This window comes from Atractosteus spatula, chromosome 8 (assembly GCF_055471065.1).
Source record: "Atractosteus spatula isolate fAtrSpa1 chromosome 8, fAtrSpa1.hap1, whole genome shotgun sequence".
In the NCBI taxonomy this organism is placed as follows: domain Eukaryota; kingdom Metazoa; phylum Chordata; class Actinopteri; order Semionotiformes; family Lepisosteidae; genus Atractosteus; species Atractosteus spatula.
In genome coordinates, this window is record NC_142713.1 from 58761640 (window position 1) to 58779842 (window position 18203).

General features: G+C 49.6%; 1 protein-coding gene across 1 annotated transcript; it reads right to left on the reverse strand.

Moving 5' to 3' along the window:
- Nucleotides 1-65: 65 nt before the first annotated feature.
- glt8d2 (glycosyltransferase 8 domain containing 2) lies at nt 66-17259 on the reverse strand. Its single transcript, XM_088923474.1, has 10 exons — nt 17075-17259; nt 10417-10457; nt 7706-7798; nt 6010-6190; nt 5418-5535; nt 5135-5219; nt 3378-3490; nt 2028-2194; nt 1596-1708; nt 66-891 (listed from the first exon to the last, which is right to left on the reverse strand). The coding sequence occupies exons 2-10, from the start codon at nt 10433-10435 to the stop codon at nt 719-721; spliced, it is 1062 nt and encodes a 353-aa protein (XP_088779600.1). The 5' UTR covers nt 10436-10457; nt 17075-17259; the 3' UTR covers nt 66-718.
- Between the last annotated feature and the right edge of the window lie 944 nt (nt 17260-18203).

Here is an 18203-nt window from a genome sequence, read left to right on the forward strand (position 1 = left end):
TTTATATGTGGAGAAGACACATTTCTTAGCTGAATTGAAGTAATCCATTCTTGGTACATTTTTCATCTTGTTTTACTTTCCTGAAAATTACTTTCCATAAATGATTCATCCCATTTTCATTTTTGCAACATGATGCAAGCCTGGTAAACGTGTCCTGCAGTGCCGATAATGGCGAAGTCACTCATGCACATCTAACTTTAAACACAAACCACAGCAAAAGATTTTTTTACACTGCTGCGTGGCTCTCGAACTGACGTTTCTTCACAGCACGGTGGTGCCTGCGGGCCTTGAAAATCTCTGTTCTGACTGTGGTTGCACAATAATGCAGGCATACTGCTCAGAGGCATAACTGAATGTCTGGGCTCCATGTGGCACAAATACCTGAGGGCATAAACGGAGATGGGCGCCACCAGTCCTCCAAAGCCACAAGCTTCTCTGGTATTTGTACCACCCCTGACAATATTGAATGCATTGAAGTATTTATATGAATTAGGAATCGGATCATCCCTGGTATTTGGTCTGGATCATCTGCTAGTTGAAGGCTCTCTCGGGACTGGGACGGCCTGATCCTGCTGCACACGATAATAGCGAGCTTTTTAATTGACGAGACGTAACCTCCATTATCGAACCCTGTCTGGTGCCACACCCTCCCTTCAGAGCTTGAGGACCATTTTCCAGACCACACCTCGGGGCTGAGGGGGGGTGGGGGGGCGCAGCTTCAGCTGCTGGGCCTGACCAGCGCGAATTTCCCCATGGGGTCTGGGATGTACCAGCGCTCCCACAGCTCCATGTGCACACAGGGGTAGTCCCAGGGCTTGAACCTGCCGTTCCAGTGCAGAAGATGGGCCTCCTGCAGGAACTGGTCCGAGTACCGCGTGTCCGGACTCCAGCCTGGCCAGGAGAGAGGGCAGTGAGGATGAGGTTGCGCTCTTCAGTCGGCTGTTCTGTTTGTTTGAAGGGATACTCCTTTATAAACTGATGTATTAATCCTGATTGTGTCATAGCTTTCAATAATTGGAAAACATTGCCAGGAAAATGTTATCTCTCGGTTTCAATGCAGAATTTATACTGGCCACAGTGGATATTCCCGTTCTGTTAACATTTAATAAATTTGCTTAGTATGTTTGTTCCGTTGCCAGAAAAATCGGCTGTTTTTAATTTCTTTAGAGAAAACGGGCAGCTTGGCTCACAGAGCACAGCTGTGGAATTCGAAGCCACATTGTCTGTGTATTTGGTGGATTCAGTGGTGTCCAGATTTTTTAACTAAACGAGGCAGATAAACCTTTAAAAGCAACTGTCCTGATTGTTTTACCCTTCAACTTAGCACCAGGTTTAGGGGTGCTAACATTGTTTTTCAAACTGATAGGAAAAGGAATCGCGTAAAAGTGAGCCTGATTTACAAAGACTGCTTGTCCTGGTTTGAGTTCTACGCCGATTTAAGTGGTTTTCGAAAGTACCGGTGGTTTTCCCTGTCCTCAGACATCCAGGGGAACCCTTTGCCTACAGTGCTGCAGTTGTAAAAGCGAGAGGCAGGTTATGGGGAGTCTGTGAAAGGAGGAAGCTGCTGTTCTGACGGCGGCGTGAGCAGCTCTCACCCAGATGCCGGACGTGCCACAGGGGGGCGATGCTGGAGTGTTTCTGGTAGAAGACGATCAGCATGGGGGGTGTGGCCACCCCTCCCGCCATGGCGCTGCTGTACAGGTTGTCCCTGAAACACGAGGGGGAATTGGCCCAGTGAGACCGCTGGCTGCCGGCGAAGTATCGGCTATGGTGAGTGGGCTGTCAAACTGTTCTAGTGTCCTACGCGTCTAGATTTATCAATGAAAGCTCATTACAGTGTCAGGGTGTGACATTTTGTCCCCCCCCCCCCCCGCCGCCCAAGAATGCTCCAGTGTCATTTTCTATCAAGAGCCGTTTATAGGCACCCATCTCGTCTAGCAGGATTGGGTTCTTAATCGCCCTCTCCCAGAGGACTGGAGGGGGGGGCTGGGTGTGGCTCGGGTACGGCACCTGGCCGACGTTCTGACCTGAGGTTCTGCTGCATCCACTTCTCGAGCTGCTTGGTGATCCTCTGGCGTCTCCACTCCGTGACGTTGGCGACCATCACGCCGGGATTGAAGGAGCAGGTGCCGGGGCTGATGCCCAGCTCGCGCACCTCCGGCTTCCGGTAGTCCAGGAAGCCCATGTAGGTTGTCTGGGAAGACACGGACAGAAAGGCTCGTTTCCCCTGGAGCCGGGAGCCCAGGGTCTCACTACACCTGCAGCTCCAGGAGGAGTTTCCACGCTTAATAGACAGGAGGGAGAGGTACACGTTTGGATTGAAATTATACAAGACGGAGCCATATCCTGTTTCATATACACGGGTCATATACTGAAGAAAGCACTTGACTCCGAGCGCTCCAGTAAAGTCCCTGCTGTATAAATGGGTCTTAAAGTCATCATTGTAGATGGGTGTTTGCTCTTACTTGACTTACATGGGGAAAAAAGCATGAATAAAGCACAAAATAAGCAAGATGGGGCAAATGCCATCACCGTATCTGTACTCTTTCAGTTCTTGGTATGTGTCAATACCTGTTGTGTTGGCCCGGCAGGCCAGCGTTCAAAGCAGCGCTTTGACTCAACGGAAACTTCAACAACTTCAACAGTTTGTTACAGGAATGTTTGCCACTGGTAGTTCTTCAGACAAGGCACACATGCTTCAGCTTAGCAAGGTGAGAAACAATTCTTAGAAGTATATATATAAAAAAAATGTGATTCTCGCTAGTTTCTTTTTTCTCCACATATGTTAGAGTTTCTAAAGTCTCAAACCTCCTCCTTGTTAAAAAACCCCATCATACCCTGACTGTAACACTGATGAATATGGCCCAGCAGCAGCCACCATACGGGCAGGTACACAAACCCCACAGACGTTCACCAGTCCCACCACACGTTTCTGTAACGCCAGACATTGCCGAGAAGAGCCCAGTTCCTTTTCTCCCGTCTCACGAGCCACTTCAGTTAATGGCTGTGGGTATATAAGTGTGTCCCACACCACACACACACATTTCCTTGTGAAAATATGTCAGAAGGTCATTGGCGCTGATCTTCCAGCCCTCTCCTCCACCTATCACTCCTGTGTTTTGCGTAAAGCAAACTCCGTCGAATAACTTCCATTTTCTCCCATCAGAACACAGATACCGGCTCCTCAACTGCAAAACCAACAGATTTAAGTGCTCATACCTGTAGCCATATCATTGCTTAATGCTTGACTTTCTATGCAAATATAAAGGTACATTGTTGTTCCTGTTTTGTTTTTTCTTCTGGCCGTCTGTACACCAACACCGCTGCTGTAAAAACAGCGTGCCCCCCCCAACACGCGTGTGCACAGCTGGCCTCACCTGCATGCCCACACTGCGCACCATCTCGTGGGTGGACGGCAGGTCGCAGTCGGAGGCGAAGGCGGCAGCGTGGCCGGGCTGCAGGCCGGTCCTGTACAGCTCCTGGATGTCCCCTGGGGGCAGAAGCAGAGGCCGCATCAGCTGAGTCCGGGCCCTATCGCACTGCGCTCGTCTCAGGGCTACGGGCCCTATCGCACTGCGCTCGTCTCAGGGCTACGGGCCCTATCGCACTGCGCTCGTCTCAGGGCTACGGGCCCTATCGCACTGCGCTCGTCTCAGGGCTACGGGCCCTATCGCACTGCCCTCGTCTCAGGGCTACGGGCCCTATCGCACTGCGCTCGTCTCAGGGCTACGGGCCCTATCGCACTGCGCTCGTCTCAGGGCTAAGGGCCCTATCGCACTGCGCTCGTCTCAGGGCTACGGGCCCTATCGCACTGCGCTCGTCTCAGGGCTACGGGCCCTATCGCACTGCCCTCGTCTCAGGGCTACGGGCCCTATCGCACTGCGCTCGTCTCAGGGCTACGGGCCCTATCGCACTGCGCTCGTCTCAGGGCTAAGGGCCCTATCGCACTGCGCTCGTCTCAGGGCTACGGGCCCTATCGCACTGCGCTCGTCTCAGGGCTACGGGCCCTATCGCACTGCGCTCGTCTCAGGGCTAAGGGCCCTATCGCACTGCGCTCGTCTCAGGGCTACGGGCCCTATCGCACTGCGCTCGTCTCAGGGCTACGGGCCCTATCGCACTGCGCTCGTCTCAGGGCTACGGGCCCTATCGCACTGCGCTCGTCTCAGGGCTACGGGCCCCATCGCACTGCGCTCGTCTCAGGGCTAAGGGCCCCATCGCACTGCGCTCGTCTCAGGGCTACGGGCCCCATCGCACTGCCCTCGTCTCAGGGCTACGGGCCCTATCGCACTGCGCTCGTCTCAGGGCTAAGGGCCCTATCGCACTGCGCTCGTCTCAGGGCTACGGGCCCTATCGCACTGCGCTCGTCTCAGGGCTACGGGCCCTATCGCACTGCGCTCGTCTCAGGGCTACGGGCCCTATCGCACTGCGCTCGTCTCAGGGCTACGGGCCCTATCGCACTGCGCTCGTCTCAGGGCTACGGGCCCTATCGCACTGCGCTCGTGGCCAGGCTACGGGCCCTATCGCACTGCGCTCGTGGCCAGGCTACGGGCCCTATCGCACTGCGCTCGTCTCAGGGCTAAGGGCCCTATCGCACTGCGCTCGTCTCAGGGCTACGGGCCCTATCGCACTGCGCTCGTCTCAGGGCTAAGGGCCCCATCGCACTGCGCTCGTCTCAGGGCTAAGGGCCCTATCGCACTGCGCTCGTCTCAGGGCTACGGGCCCTATCGCACTGCGCTCGTCTCAGGGCTAAGGGCCCTATCGCACTGCGCTCGTCTCAGGGCTAAGGGCCCTATCGCACTGCGCTCGTCTCAGGGCTACGGGCCCTATCGCACTGCGCTCGTCGCCGGGCTACGGGTCCCATTGCACTGCCCTCGTCTCAGGGCTACGGGCCCCATCGCACTGCGCTCGGAGGAGGCGGACCCGCAGACACCTGCAGAGCGCTCGGAGTCAAACTGCAAGACAGAGGTGAAACTTGATACAGATAGTGGATTCCAGCAACGTCTGACCCAGGAGAGCCTTTAATCCTTTCACCCCAGAGAATGTTTTGACCCCCATCAGTGAAGGTGGGAGAGGTGTCTGCGGTATGAAAACCACGCGCCTGATCACCGTTACCAAGTTCAAATATATTTTGTACCTTGAACAATGACGTCGTCGTCCAAGTAGATGACTTTCTGGTGTTCGGAGACGAGCATTGGGAGGTAGAAGCGCACAAAATTCAACTAGAATGAAGAAAAATATGGAAACAATGAAGGAATGCTTCGTGCATGGGACAGTTTACAGATGACATACCTGCTTTATTACAAAAAGCAGTTGATGACTTGTGTTTCTTACAGTGAACAGGGGTGAAAATTGTGCTGTTTTGCAGTAAGAGCCGTGAGCTCTCCCGTTTTGCCTGTTGCGCGGGCTGCTGTACTCACAGGGTGCAGAAGCTCAGGTCTGGAGGAAACTGGCCGCACTTTGCTCTTCAGTATCATGGGGTTGAACTCCAGGATCTTAAACTTGATTTCCTTTAACTCAGAGTTCTCAATCCATTTCCTGAAAAAGGGAAAAGGCCTGTGATCCAGCTGTGTAGAGCCAGTCTCTCTCAGAATGAACCGTCCGGGGTTTATTTTGAATGACTTCCCAGGAGAAACATTTCTCTGTCACCAGTATCTTTTGAGCAGCACATGTAATCCGCTGGGCTCTCAAACATCACTACACAACAGTTGCTGTAGGGTGCCAGGCTGCTATTGATAAGTGATATTTATAAGCAGTGTTCTCTCATGGCTAACACTTATTTTCAAAGCAATAAAGTGTGACTTCACTCTGCATCAGTGTATTTGAATGAGCAAACAAAATATGTACTAAGTGCCAACTACTAGCGTCAAGAAGTGTTGAAGTGCCACAACTGGAGATCGCCAGTCTTGCTCACTGCGTCTCTGCGGGCGAGGGGCAGACCGGGCAGCGGCTGGCGGACAGGGAGCACAGAGCGCGACCCGGCGGACAGCTGGACAGGACGTGCCACCGGACCTGACGTGGCTGACAGAGTCCCGCAGCGTCACGATGTAGAACAGCAGCCGGGCCTCGGTGTTGCTGTACACGCTGTTGATGGCCGCGATGGTGCCGCCCATTCGATCCTCCGCCGCGCAGATAACCACCAGGATCTCCTGGTCGGGCCCGTCCTCGGCAGCGCCGCGCTGGTTTACCTCTCCTGAAATGACAGCAGGCGCCGCAGGCGCCCTGTGAACCTCCAGTGTGACTCACGCCAGCCCCCAGTCAGGGGGCACACGTGGGCTCTGTGTGGACACGCATTATACCAAGAACAGGGGACACTCTTTACACACAGGGTTCATCTTTGGATCAATTAACCACTCAGTACCAAACCCACTAGACAGGCTGAATTACTTCATCTCATTTGTTACTGTTCTTATGTTCTTAACCAGCCTTAGAATAGTACTGCTACAACCCCTCTAATCAGAGTCACATTACAGTACAAACCTAACAACACTATCTCACCGACTGTGACACAACAATACAAACTGGAGAGCAACCGGGACCTATACAGAGAATACACAACAACCAGGGTGAGAGGCAACAAGGAGAAAGAGACCATGATGAAGTACAGTGTCCACAGCCTGGCCATAGACACTGACCATAGACAGGCAGGCCTGGCTGCCCAGAGAGGCCAGGCACTGGACACATACGGACCTGGCTGCCCAGAGAGGACAGGCTCAGTGACCACAGCCTGACCACAGACACTGGACACAGACGGACCTTTCTGCCCAGAGAGGACAGGCACAATGACCACAGACACTGGACACAGCTGGACCTAGCTGCCCAGAGAGGACAGGCACAGTGACCACTGGCCATACTATAGAAACTGTGTAACACAGACAGGCCTTGATCTCCCCAAAACTAAACTATCACATAATTCTTTGACTTGTTCTGTTAATTCTGAATTCAGAAAAAGATAAATGTACAGTTTACTTAAAAGAAAATCAAAATATATATTTACATACTCTATATATTATCAAAGACAAAAATTAACACTACAAGTGCAGTCATTCTTGAAGGACTGTATACAGTACTGTATATTCCTATCATGTGATCCCATGCCAATAATGTTTTTATATTCATAAAAAAGATGTATCAAGTGCTAGGTATTTTCATATTTTAAAGTACTTTGATTATAAAACTGTGGTTCCTCTCTAATTCCAGTGGCTGATTTCCTGTCTTGGTTCAACAAGTATAATTGCTTCAGTCCCTCTCTTTCCTGAAGTCACCTGTGCTCTTCTGACAGTACAGCCCTTCTCTCATATGAGAACTGAAACTTTATTCCTTTACTGGGGAGACAGACCCTCAGTAAAGCAATTTATTATTGAATTAAATATTTTCAAAATAAATGGATCCATACAGTTAAGAAAGAAAGAGATGGGTAATTGAACTCTGGCCTCCCAGGTGCCTGATTAGGCTGTTTTCAAAGGCAACCTGATCTTCCCCGGCAGCTCAGACTGCAAGAGGTGGTCCTGCTGTACATGGCGGCCCAGTGATCAGAGCACGGCCAGTAGAGAACTAGACTGGTTTACTGAGGAAGGTCAGAACCGCCTGCTCGTAAGTCTAGCAGCAGTTACTTAGAATAACGAAAAAGAGCAGATGTGTTCCCATGCAACAGGATCAGTCTCTCTATGCTGTACGCGTGACGCTGCCTCTGCCGAGCTTGGCGCACCTGGGTCGCTGCTCCTTGGGGCGGCCCGGTGGACCCGGCTGTACAGGACAAAGCCCAGAAGGAGGAGCAGCAGTAGCAGCAGGAGCTGGTTCACTGAAACACAAGAGCAGGAGGTCAGCAGCAGGAGCTGGTTCACTGGAACACAAGAGCAGGAGGTCAGCAGCAGGAGCTGGTTCACTGAAACACAAGAGCAGGAGGTCAGCAGCAGCAGCAGGAGCTGGTTCACTGGAACACAAGAGCAGGAGGTCAGCAGCAGGAGCTGGTTCACTGAAACACAAGAGCAGGAGGAGCAGCAGCAGGAGCTGGTTCACTGAAACACAAGAGCAGGAGGAGCAGCAGCAGGAGCTGGTTCACTGAAACACAAGAGCAGGAGGACAGCAGCAGTAGCAGCAGGAGCTGGTTCACTGAAACACAAGAGCAGGAGGTCAGCAGCAGGAGCTGGTTCACTGGAACACAAGAGCAGGAGGTCAGCAGCAGGAGCTGGTTCACTGAAACACAAGAGCAGGAGGAGCAGCAGCAGGAGCTGGTTCACTGAAACACAAGAGCAGGAGGTCAGCAGCAGGAGCTGGTTCACTGAAACACAAGAGCAGGAGGAGCAGCAGCAGCAGGAGGAGCTGGTTCACTGAAACACAAGAGCAGGAGGAGCAGCAGCAGGAGCTGGTTCACTGAAACACAAGAGCAGGAGGAGCAGCAGCAGGAGCTGGTTCACTGAAACACAAGAGCAGGAGGAGCAGCAGCAGGAGCTGGTTCACTGAAACACAAGAGCAGGAGGAGCAGCAGCAGGAGCTGGTTCACTGAAACACAAGAGCAGGAGGTCAGCAGCAGGAGCTGGTTCACTGAAACACAAGAGCAGGAGGACAGCAGCAGCAGCAGGAGCTGGTTCACTGGAACACAAGAGCAGGAGGTCAGCAGCAGGAGCTGGTTCACTGAAACACAAGAGCAGGAGGAGCAGCAGCAGCAGCAGGAGCTGGTTCACTGAAACACAAGAGCAGGAGGAGCAGCAGCAGGAGCTGGTTCACTGAAACACAAGAGCAGGAGCAGCAGCAGGAGCTGGTTCACTGAAACACAAGAGCAGGAGGTCAGCAGCAGGAGCTGGTTCACTGAAACACAAGAGCAGGAGGAGCAGCAGCAGGAGCTGGTTCACTGAAACACAAGAGCAGGAGGTCAGCAGCAGCAGGAGGAGCTGGTTCACTGAAACACAAGAGCAGGACGAGCAGCAGCTGGAGCTGGTTCACTGAAACACAAGAGCAGGAGGTCAGCAGCAGGAGCTGGTTCACTGGAACACAAGAGCAGGAGGTCAGCAGCAGGAGCTGGTTCACTGAAACACAAGAGCAGGAGGAGCAGCAGCAGGAGCTGGTTCACTGAAACACAAGAGCAGGAGGAGCAGCAGCAGGAGCTGGTTCACTGAAACACAAGAGCAGGAGGAGCAGCAGCAGGAGCTGGTTCACTGAAACACAAGAGCAGGAGGACAGCAGCAGCAGCAGGAGCTGGTTCACTGAAACACAAGAGCAGGAGGTCAGCAGCAGCAGGAGGAGCTGGTTCACTGAAACACAAGAGCAGGACGAGCAGCAGCTGGAGCTGGTTCACTGAAACACAAGAGCAGGAGGTCAGCAGCAGGAGCTGGTTCACTGGAACACAAGAGCAGGAGGAGCAGCAGCAGGAGCTGGTTCACTGAAACACAAGAGCAGGAGGACAGCAGCAGCAGCAGGAGCTGGTTCACTGAAATACAAGAGCAGGAGGAGCAGCAGCAGGAGCTGGTTCACTGAAACACAAGAGCAGGAGCAGCAGCAGGAGCTGGTTCACTGAAACACAAGAGCAGGAGGTCAGCAGCAGGAGCTGGTTCACTGAAACACAAGAGCAGGAGGAGCAGCAGCAGGAGCTGGTTCACTGAAACACAAGAGCGGGAGGTCAGAGGTCAGCTAGAGGTCATAGAGCACAAGCAAAAAGCCCAGCACACATTTCCGGTGTTCTGACAGTATTACACTCTTATTTAATTCTGGACATATTTAAATTTGCCCAAGCACACCAGAAGCAGTGCCAAGCCCCTCGCAGCCAGGAGGAAGGGGGAGGGGGAGATCTGTTGCTGTTTCCCTTTGTTTCCTGCCACGGTGGGTGGGGGATGCACGATCCACAGTGAAAGATGTTTTGGAAAGCGTGGAGTCTTACGGCAGACTCCCCCTCAAGCCCACACTGCTCTGTGCAACAGACAGGCCCGGCACCGAGGATCTTGGATCTGTGGAAACACGCTGCTTGCTTAACAGCAGGCGCAGGAGGTGAATTTGAGTTCTGGCAGTGGGGTAAGCCCCAGGGAACGCAATACAACACCACCAGATCCCGGCAGCAGGCAGTCCTGCTCTCTGGAACACAGCCATCTCCTCTGTACAAGGCTGTTCAAGTACACGTCTGTCCTCCCCAGACAGACTTAGACTGCCGGATTGCCGTGTGCACGTTCAGATTTTCTTCGCGCCCTGGGCGTGCATGTCTTACAAACTCTGGGGTGCATACGGGCCAGAAATGTCGGAATCTCTTCCAACAGCTCCAAACACGCAGGCTCCGTGCAGGGCTGCCCCATTGGTACACCCAGAGCTTCTCTACGCCACAGAGTCTGACACCATCACTTCACCTCATCAAACAGATCACACTCATGCGGGTTTCAGGAGCTGAGTCCAATTACTCGGTACCAGCCGGGTTTCATGTGAAAAGTAACTCACCCTTTCTCAAAAGAGGCATTTCTTCCTCTTCAGTGTACAGCCTGAAAAAGAAAAATCAAATATAAGAAAGAAAACTGTGTCAGCATCAATGAGGGTAACCAGAAGGAGTCTGGAACAAGCTGCCTAGCTGTGCAGGTGAAATTGATACCTTGGCTTATTTTAAAAAATGGCTGAATGAGATCCTGGGATCAATTAGCTTTTAATAACCAATCCAGGTGTTGTGTTGACTGGCTCGCTCTCATTTGTAACCTTCCTTGTGCTTTTGTGTTACTGAGCTCTCTGTCTGTGTTCATTTAGTTTCTCGAAAAGAGTAGGGGTGTAACCCCAGCGTCCTGGCCAAATTTCCCATTGGCCCTTACCAATCATGGCCTCCTAATAATCCCCCTCTATGAATTGGCTTCATCACTCTGCTCTCCTCCCCACTGAGAGCTGGTGTGTGGGGAGCGTTCTGGCGCACTATGGCTGCCGTCGCATCATCCAGGTGGGCCTGCACATTGGTGGTGGTGGAGGGGGTCCCCATTACCTGTAAAGCGCTTTGAGTGGAGTGTCCAGAAAAGCGCTATATAAGTGTAAGCAATTATTGATTATTATTATTAACACCCTGCAGCCAGAGCAGCCCAGATCAAATCCAGTTCTCTGTGCATCACATCACCAATCAGAATGAGAGATCATAATCAGTCATCAGGGCCTGAAGAATTCCCCTCTGACAAAAAGGGTGAGAAAGCAAAACCAGCTAATTCTAGTCCAGGGAGTTAACCTCAGTTACATGTACAGCAATGGGAACCATTATCGGAACGACTAGAATCAAAGATCATCACCACACCTCCTCACCAATCACCACCACTAATTATCACAAATCATCATCACAAATCTCAAATCCCTTGTAAGGCTTTGTCTTGAGACAGTGATGTGTTTTAAAACCTCCGGACTATTATCCAGGCTGTCAAAACCTATATCACCGCTGACTCAGATAAACACACATCAGTTTCCAAATGGCAAGGAAGGGGGCACAAGTGGGGTGAGTAGACACAAACGTACACCAGGGCAGATTTCCCCTGAAGCCAGTTAACGTGCCAGCACGCCTTTGGACTGTGGGAGGAAACCGGGGCACCCAAAGGAAGCCCACACGAACACGGGAGAACATGCAAACTCCGCTGTTCCACCATGCTGCCCCCTATGATCATATATTCTTAATAACATATTTTTATTCCCCCACCCCCAAAAAAAAACACATTCATTAAAAACAAGAAAGAAACAAAACCTCCCATCCGCTGCCCCCCCCCCCCCCCCCCGCATCCCCACCCACAACGGCAATTCACACCTTCAGAGACGACAAAAACTATCAGCAATCCCACAACTGCCACAGTGACAACAGTGGTAGAGGTCTGTGACTTTGTCTCGTCTTCACACTTCAACCCACCATTTCCAAAACAGTGCTTATGATAAGCTTATGTAATGTATACAGTTAACTGAAAGGCAAAGTATAACTTACAGACTAGTATTCTTCTATCATAATGTCAATTAGGATCTCGCTCATGATCTCTGAGGCCTTTGTGGGTGTGGAAATCCGTTTGATTCTGTGGTTTATTCTCTCTATATGAAGTGGACACAGTAGGAGTCAGAGTGAAAGCTGTTTCTGAGCTGGTGCTGTGACATACTTGGACTGAAAATTAATCAGACCTCGTTCTCTGTCTCCACTCAGCCCTGCTGTAGTTTCTCTCAACTGGAAACAGTTAAAGACAAACAGAGCACAGGATCTGAATAAGGAATGATTTCTAAGAGAACGTTTTTTCTCTTTTAACTGCCTTCCAGTGCTTGACATTTGTATTTGCTACAGTTTCTGAAATTCTTTAGCAACAGATTTTGAATCTCCTCATTTAAACTGTAAAAAATGGACAAAAAATGTCAGTAGAGGTGAGCCCCACATCTCTTTTGGCATTTCAGTAGAGTGAAGGTGAGCAGAAGAAGCTTTTTGTGAATATTACGAGAAAATCTTGGTTTACATGGCGATAAACAGACACTCTCGTTTTTTAGAAACTGAATTCAGGGAAACTCAAAACAATCCTATCGCTGCTCCTGTGACACGAGCTGACAAACAGTATGTGTCATCCGTGCTCGTGCTGTATATATTGTGCACTTGTTAAGAAATAGGTGAAAAACAGCACCCGAACTGGTCAATGTGCTGTCATTCTGCTCCGGGCTCATGCGTGCAAGAGGTTCTTCCCGACTGGCACCTCATTCCCTTCGGAATGTCATCTCCCAGCTCCCAGCACTGAGCCCAGCAGCCTGTCGGACACAGCTCTCCTGGACGCGACAGCAGATGCTTGTACTCCATTAAGAAATAAGAGACGAAAAGGAGGGATCTGGGGAAGTATAGGTAGAGCACCTAATCTTGCACATCATGTCACGGCTAGGACCATTTGTGGAGAGCAGCGTTGCTCATGCAGATGTACTGTAGTCCTTCTCTTCAGTGCTTCAGAAACACATTGGAGCCTCAGCTGTCCTGAGAACAGGCGCAAGCATCAGAACAGCAGCTAATGCACCTAACAGACTCTCCGTAATTTATTGATGTGTCTTCCTAAATAGCTTTTCTGAGGATTCAGCTGTCCAAGATGACTACGTGCCAATATAAATTATGTGATAATGTTTTTTGCTCGCCAGAAGCTTGTAAAACAGGCTCTTTTTATTACAGTGGGCCATGTTTTCTGGGTTTGGAATCCACACGTGTGTTTTAAATGTCAATCACGGGAGGTATGGTTTTCCAGGCTGACTTACCCTTGAGCACATTAGCTGGCACACTCACACTCTCACCTGCACATTGGTCAACCTTTTAACAGTTGAAAAAAATACAATGCCATACATTTGTTCTTCTTCCAAATAGACTATATAGTACGTTGAATAATTCTATATTCTGCACGCTCCTTGGTGAAACAGCCAAGAAGACAAACCTGCCTAGTGAATGTCTGTCTCTTGGACATGGGACATGGACAGTGAGTTTTTCAAACACTGGAAACCCTAATACATTTTTAAACATATATGTGTCTCATTCAAAACACATTGAGAGATTTATTATTCACCAACCTGCAGGATAACCAAGAAACTTCAAGTGAAGTTTGATTTATCTTAATACAGGACAAGAGCAGTTAACACACAGCAGCATACTGAAGCTTGAATTCCTCTTTTAGAACTCTCTGCCCTTCAGCGAACTTTTCATTTTTCTGTGCACATGTCATGTGCTGAGCTCTTAGGAAGAACAGCTTCTGTCTGACCGTAAGGAGACACTTGAGGTCACTGTCCAGCAATCACTCAAGATGTGAAGGCAAGTAGAGTATCAGCCTCAACTCGGACTCCAGCTTGTCGTGAACAAGACAGACTTCTGTTTTGAAAGTTAACTGCTTTGTATGTTTTACACACAGTTTTAACACAACTACATGGAATCCACTTCAAACATAACACTACCCTCTCAAAGTGTAACAATCCATTTTGCCCTTTGTCTGTTCCACTGGGAAATGCTGTTGTGCGGTTTGTGAGCGATTCATAGCCAATCACCAGCACTCTCCCAGCTCCATTCCATGCCAAGTGTACTCACCACACTACAATTCTTTACATTGCATATCTAAACAGTACAATATTTTTATTAGCCCTTTTATAATAATAATAATTAATAATTGCTTACACTTATATAGCGCTTTTCTGGACACTCCACTCAAAGCGCTTTACAGGTAATGGGGATCCCCTCCTCCACCACCAATGTGCAGCCCCACCTGGATGATGCGACAGCAGCCATAGTGCACCAGAACACTCCCCATACACCAGCTCTCAGTGGGGAGGAGAGCAGAGTAATGAAGCCAGTTCAGAGATGGGGGTTATTAGGAGGCCATGATTGGTAAGGGCCAATGGGAAATTTTCTCATCTTTTCTTCAGAGTGTTCCAGTGACAGAGGGACGTTGACAGAGGAGTAGCACTGTATATCAGAATAGATATATACAGTATATACACAGTATATATACAATATACAATGTAGATCAGAATAGATATATACACTATACAGTATATACCAGCAGCCATATCACTGCAACTCATAACTGGTAGCCCTACTGAAGCTCAGCAGGTGTGAGCCTGGCCAGTACCTGGATGGGAGACCTCCTGGGAAAAACTAAGGTTGCTGCTGGAAGAGGTGTTAGTGAAGGATGTTTGATAAAATTCCATGTAAGTGATTAATTCTTAAATTGAAGGTCTTAGGCATTCAAGCTAAAGCATGCATTTGTCTAATGGATTTGAAACAGAGAGTACAGAATACCAATTACAGATGAATGTCAATTAGGAGCTTTAGCAGTGCTATAATTAATGCAGTACCACAGAGATCAGTACCAAGACCACTGCTCTTCCTAATTTATATCAGTGATCTATATTCTGATACAGTGAGTAAACCAGTCTAGTTTACACTTTACACTTAGGTATACCAAGATATGTACTGTAAGCATTAGCTAACATTGTGGGAGCTGCCAAGAAAAAGATCTAGATAAAATTCAAGACTGGGCAAACACCTGGCAGATGACATTTAATGTAATAAGTTCAGGGTGTTACACAGCAGAAAGATGAACAATAAATATAAAATTGGAAATTCTGATCTAGAAGAGGCTACTTAAAAAAGACCTAGATGTTAATCTAGGAGGAATTTGATTTTACTCAAGATAATGTTGGAGCAATAAATAGCTAAAGAGATTGTTAGGATGTGTAACTAAAAGTGCAGAATTGTAAGAAAGAGACGTTGCATTAAAATTGTGCAATGCACTAATAAGATCACATTCAGAATATTGCTTGCAATTGTGGCTAAAAGAACTGTACTGAAATCCTCGAAGGCATACACAAACGTCAACCCTACACACTTCTTCAAAATCAACAGAAAAACAAGGACCAGGAGAAAGAAATGGGAATTAAGATAAAGCATGGAAACGAACGTTGGGCACCGCTTTACACCAAGAGTTGTGGGAGTCTGGAACACATTGCTCTCCATGAAGTCAAGGGTGATTCCCATGTTCATGTTCATGTTACACCCCATTAAACCACCTGCTGTCCCAAAACATTTCAGACTGAATTACATACACAGCAAGCAAGGGGTTGCCCACAGCCCCACTCGTGCAAGGAGGAGGTCCTGGGACACCCCTCTTCTGAGGACCCAGGCCCTGCGCTCCAGGGTCAGTGGAAGACTTCTCCAAAGCGTGGCTCCTGAAAAGCCCCTGATCTCTGACCCGAACCTCTCTCGCCCCTGTCAGTGCCCCGAGCACGGCCGACGGCTGTCAGGCTCACCACGATCATCAGAAAAGTGATTGACAAGAGCGCGGTTCCACCCCCCCTTCCTCACAGCGAGAGCTGCTACCTAATCACACTCTCACAGTCCCGCAATCTCATCCAGCCGTTCGTTCAATCCTTCAGAGCCCCTTCCTGCAACATGAACACCGCTGCTCTCGAACCCTTTCAGCAACTGCTGAGTAGTTCAACACAATGGGAGCCCGTGTGGAAAGCTGCCTCCTGCTTTCAGACCTCCGTGTGCCTGTTCTCTTGGCTCTGAGCTTCACAGGGCCTGCGTGGGTAATACATGTTCTGTTCTAAAGTCTTCAGATCGATTTCTAATCGTCTTGTTCTCGGGACTGAAGAGACCGGCTCACTCCCCGACCTCCCTTCCAGAGTGACAGCCTTTTTATAACGTGGTGAACGATACCGGACACAATATTATACATTCGATCTTCGCTTGTAAATGTAGTCCCTTGCATTCTCTTGATGTGAATACCACAAATTTCATTACATCTCCAGGTTCTCCTCCTATTATTCCTTTGGGTTTTTTTCCTTCCCTACATGCCGTTGATCAGAAAAACTGAGCCAACTTTTCCCAGCACACAAGTTTTCAGAAACTGCTTCATCCACATCAGCAGCACGGATGTTTATGTTTTCAAGATAAATGGTCTTGAATGAGCTCGATCACGCCTGACGAGGAAGATGCATCATTATACTAGAAGCAAAACCCGTTTGCTTCAAGACTGTTTGCTATTTCTCGAAGCACAAATGTGATTCATACGGGTCAGTGTGTCAATGAGCAGGACTTGGTCGCCAGAGAGGGCTTTTGCAATGTTCAGAGCCCCGGGGGAAGAAGAGTCAGAATCACAGCTGAAGGACTGTCGCTAAGTGGTAATTAGAGCTATACAACTAATATATTTTAAGATAAATATTTCGAGGGTTTGTAAGCGAGAAAGAAGCATTTGAATTAATCGAGTTGGCAGGAACATTTACCAGGACGTTCATACTGTATAAAATGTAGGATACTCAAACTTCTCCTACAAATGTGACGACAATCGGTTTTTCCACCCTGACCACATCAAAGAACACTTTCTCCTGTATTTCACATATTCGAAAGGGCATCCAGTAAATCAATCGTAACTGTTACTCATCTATAGCATAATCATACATTACACTTTTTTTTTTGGCAAAGCTTGCAACATTTCCCCCTCAGTTCTGAAAAAAACTAAATCTTTCGGAACACGAGTTCTGTACCAGCTGTGTCTCTCGGTGTGTCTTTTCCTGTTCTCGGGTAACGATTCTGCATTCCACAGCGCAGAGGCAGATCGGCTCATGCAAGAAAATTAGAAAACACGTCACATACCAAGGGTTACGTTTAAGATGAAGTCAACAAGTCTTCTGTCGGCACCCAGTGTACATCAAAACATCCCCAAACCATGAAAGCGCAATTGGTTCCGCGCTGCCATGTGAGAGGTCCTGTGCAGAGAGCTCTTGATGAGGGTGCCGAAAAGTCGCACGGCGGAGCGCCTCTCGGTCTGAAAAAAAAGATAGCTCGCAGGAAGTTCTTTCCAGATGTCTCCAGTCTTTTGCACAACCCCTGGGCTTTCAGCGAACTGGATATATGACTAACCTAGCAGCCTGCAGAGCCCAGCAAGTCAGAGAGCTGGGCGCAGGGCTCGCAAACTGACATGCAGCCCGGCTCTGTTTTGACAGAGCGGCGAGAATCAGGGGCGCGCTCGGATGAACGGCTGCAAACCCGTTACAAGACAAACATCTGTGCTGAAGAGATGCCTGTACCCGCATGTTGTCACGGCTCCGAAAGCGCGGGAGGGGTGTGTGCGGTGAGGGTCCCGGCCAGCCGCAGCCCGCAGGTCTTACTGATCCCCCTTACATGTGCGGCGTGTGAAGAGAGTTTCGAGTCACTTTATTACGTTGAAAAAATTTAACTCGGAACTGACAGCCGTGGTCCTTGAGGGCTACAGGCTGTCGTCGGCATTTTATTTCAGACAAGGTATACTATCATATCATCATCTCACATCACCTTCCATAAGTGCTTATCCCAATCAGGGTCGCAGGAGAGGTACAGCCCGGGCGGGACCCCGGAACCTGCAGAGCAGACAGACACACACACACACTCACTCACGCCAGAAATCAACTAACCCACCAGCAGGTCTCTGGACCCGTGGAGAAAACACCAACTGCACACAGACAGCAGCGCAGCGGAGGAGGTGACCCTGGCTCACAGCTCTGTGAGGCCCCAGAGCTGACCCCTGTGCCAGCCTAAGGTTTCATACAGTATATAGAGGACAACAGTGCAGCAGTCTGCTCCCTCAGCCAGGCACCCAGAGACAAGGAGACAAGTTATCTATCAAAACGTCACGACAGCTGTAAAGCACGGGTTTTGTTGAACAGCCCGAGTACTGGAGCTGTGCGGCTGGTGCGGGTTGGTTCACCCAGACTTTAGATGGAATGAAAAACAAAACCGAGCACAA

What these genes read in the sequence shown, in the direction of transcription:
- glt8d2 (XM_088923474.1), bottom strand. An exon ending in CCCAAGGAGCAGCGACCCAG is followed by an intron (nt 6,191 to 7,705) that starts GTGCGCCAAGCT and finishes CTGTCATTTCAG; the next exon opens with GAGAGGTAAACCAGCGCGGC. An exon ending in CGACGACGTCATTGTTCAAG is followed by an intron (nt 3,491 to 5,134) that starts GTACAAAATATA and finishes TTCTGCCCCCAG; the next exon opens with GGGACATCCAGGAGCTGTAC.